The 1,096-nt window shown below is 63.4% G+C and overlaps 1 protein-coding gene across 1 annotated transcript in view; it reads right to left on the minus strand.

Annotated features, from left to right (window-relative positions):
• PARP6 (poly(ADP-ribose) polymerase family member 6) overlaps window positions 1–1,096 on the minus strand; it is an 8,010-nt gene that overhangs the window by 1,725 nt on the left and 5,189 nt on the right. The window contains exons 13-14 of the mRNA XM_009278919.1: window positions 973–1,083; window positions 23–135 (exon numbers count right to left, since the gene is read on the minus strand). Coding sequence (XP_009277194.1) covers window positions 23–135; window positions 973–1,083 — 224 coding nt within the window. The remainder of the gene's footprint in view (window positions 1–22; window positions 136–972; window positions 1,084–1,096) is intronic.

Genomic DNA, 1,096 nt, shown 5'->3' on the forward strand with positions numbered 1-1,096 from the left:
CCCCCCCCCCCCGGCAACTCACTGGAAAGCGAAGGTGCTGCCGTAGAGTTTCTTGGCGGTGCGGAACCGGGCTTCCTTGGCCGGGGGGCTGCTGAGCAGGAGGAACTGGTGGGAGGTGTGCATGAACTTCAGCTGCTACCAGGGGAAAGGGACGAGCAAAGGCGGCGCCGGCGGGGAGAGAGGACAGAGAGACACAGACAGACAGACGGAGATCATGCACGGCAGCCCGGCCCCGTGCCTGGCCCAGCCCTGCTTTGGCCGTCCCGAGCTTGCCAGGAGGGCCCGCGGCATCCCCCGTCTCTTGGCCCCCGTCCCAGAGCCCACGTCAAATATCCTCTATCCTCTATCCCATATCCTGCCTCCCACGTCTCGCAGGCTGCAGACCCCATCCCAAAGGCTGCCTCCGACACCCCAGACCCTTGTATCGCCCACCCCATATCCTTACCTCCCTCACCCTCCATCCCGCATCCTCCGTCCCACGGCCCGCACCCCATACCCTATGTCCTGCACCCCATTCCCTACAACCCGTACCCTCCATCCCGCATCCCACACCCCACACCCTACGTCCCGCATCGCATATCCTACGCCCTACCTCCCATACCCTCCATCCCGCGTCCCACATCCCACATCCCACATCCCACGTCCCACACCCTGTGTCCCCCATCCCATGTCCTACATCCCGCATCCTATAGTCTGCACCCTGTGTCCCGTATCCCACATCCCACCTCCCATACCCTACATCCCACATCCTACATCCTACGTCCCACCTCCCATATCCTGCATCCCACCTCCCATATCCTACATCCCGCATCCCATACTCTGTGTCCTGCGTCCCATACCCTCCATCCCACATCCCACACCCCGCCTCCCCTACCCTCCATCCCACAGCCCATATCCCACATCCCACATTCCACACCCTCCATCCCGCGTGCTGCACCCGCACCCCACCTGGAGCCCGGCCAGGCCCCTTACCCTGCTGAGGGGCAGCTTGACGATGTGGGATCTGTTGCTGGAGATTATCCTTGGGAAGAGGAGGAGGAAGAGGAGGAGGAGGAAGGTCAGACAGGGTGGTCCCACGCTCCCCTGGGAGCAGGGC

The sequence above is a fragment of the Aptenodytes forsteri genome, unplaced genomic scaffold (genome assembly GCF_000699145.1).
Source record: "Aptenodytes forsteri isolate BGI_AS27 unplaced genomic scaffold, ASM69914v1 Scaffold258, whole genome shotgun sequence".
Taxonomy (NCBI): domain Eukaryota; kingdom Metazoa; phylum Chordata; class Aves; order Sphenisciformes; family Spheniscidae; genus Aptenodytes; species Aptenodytes forsteri.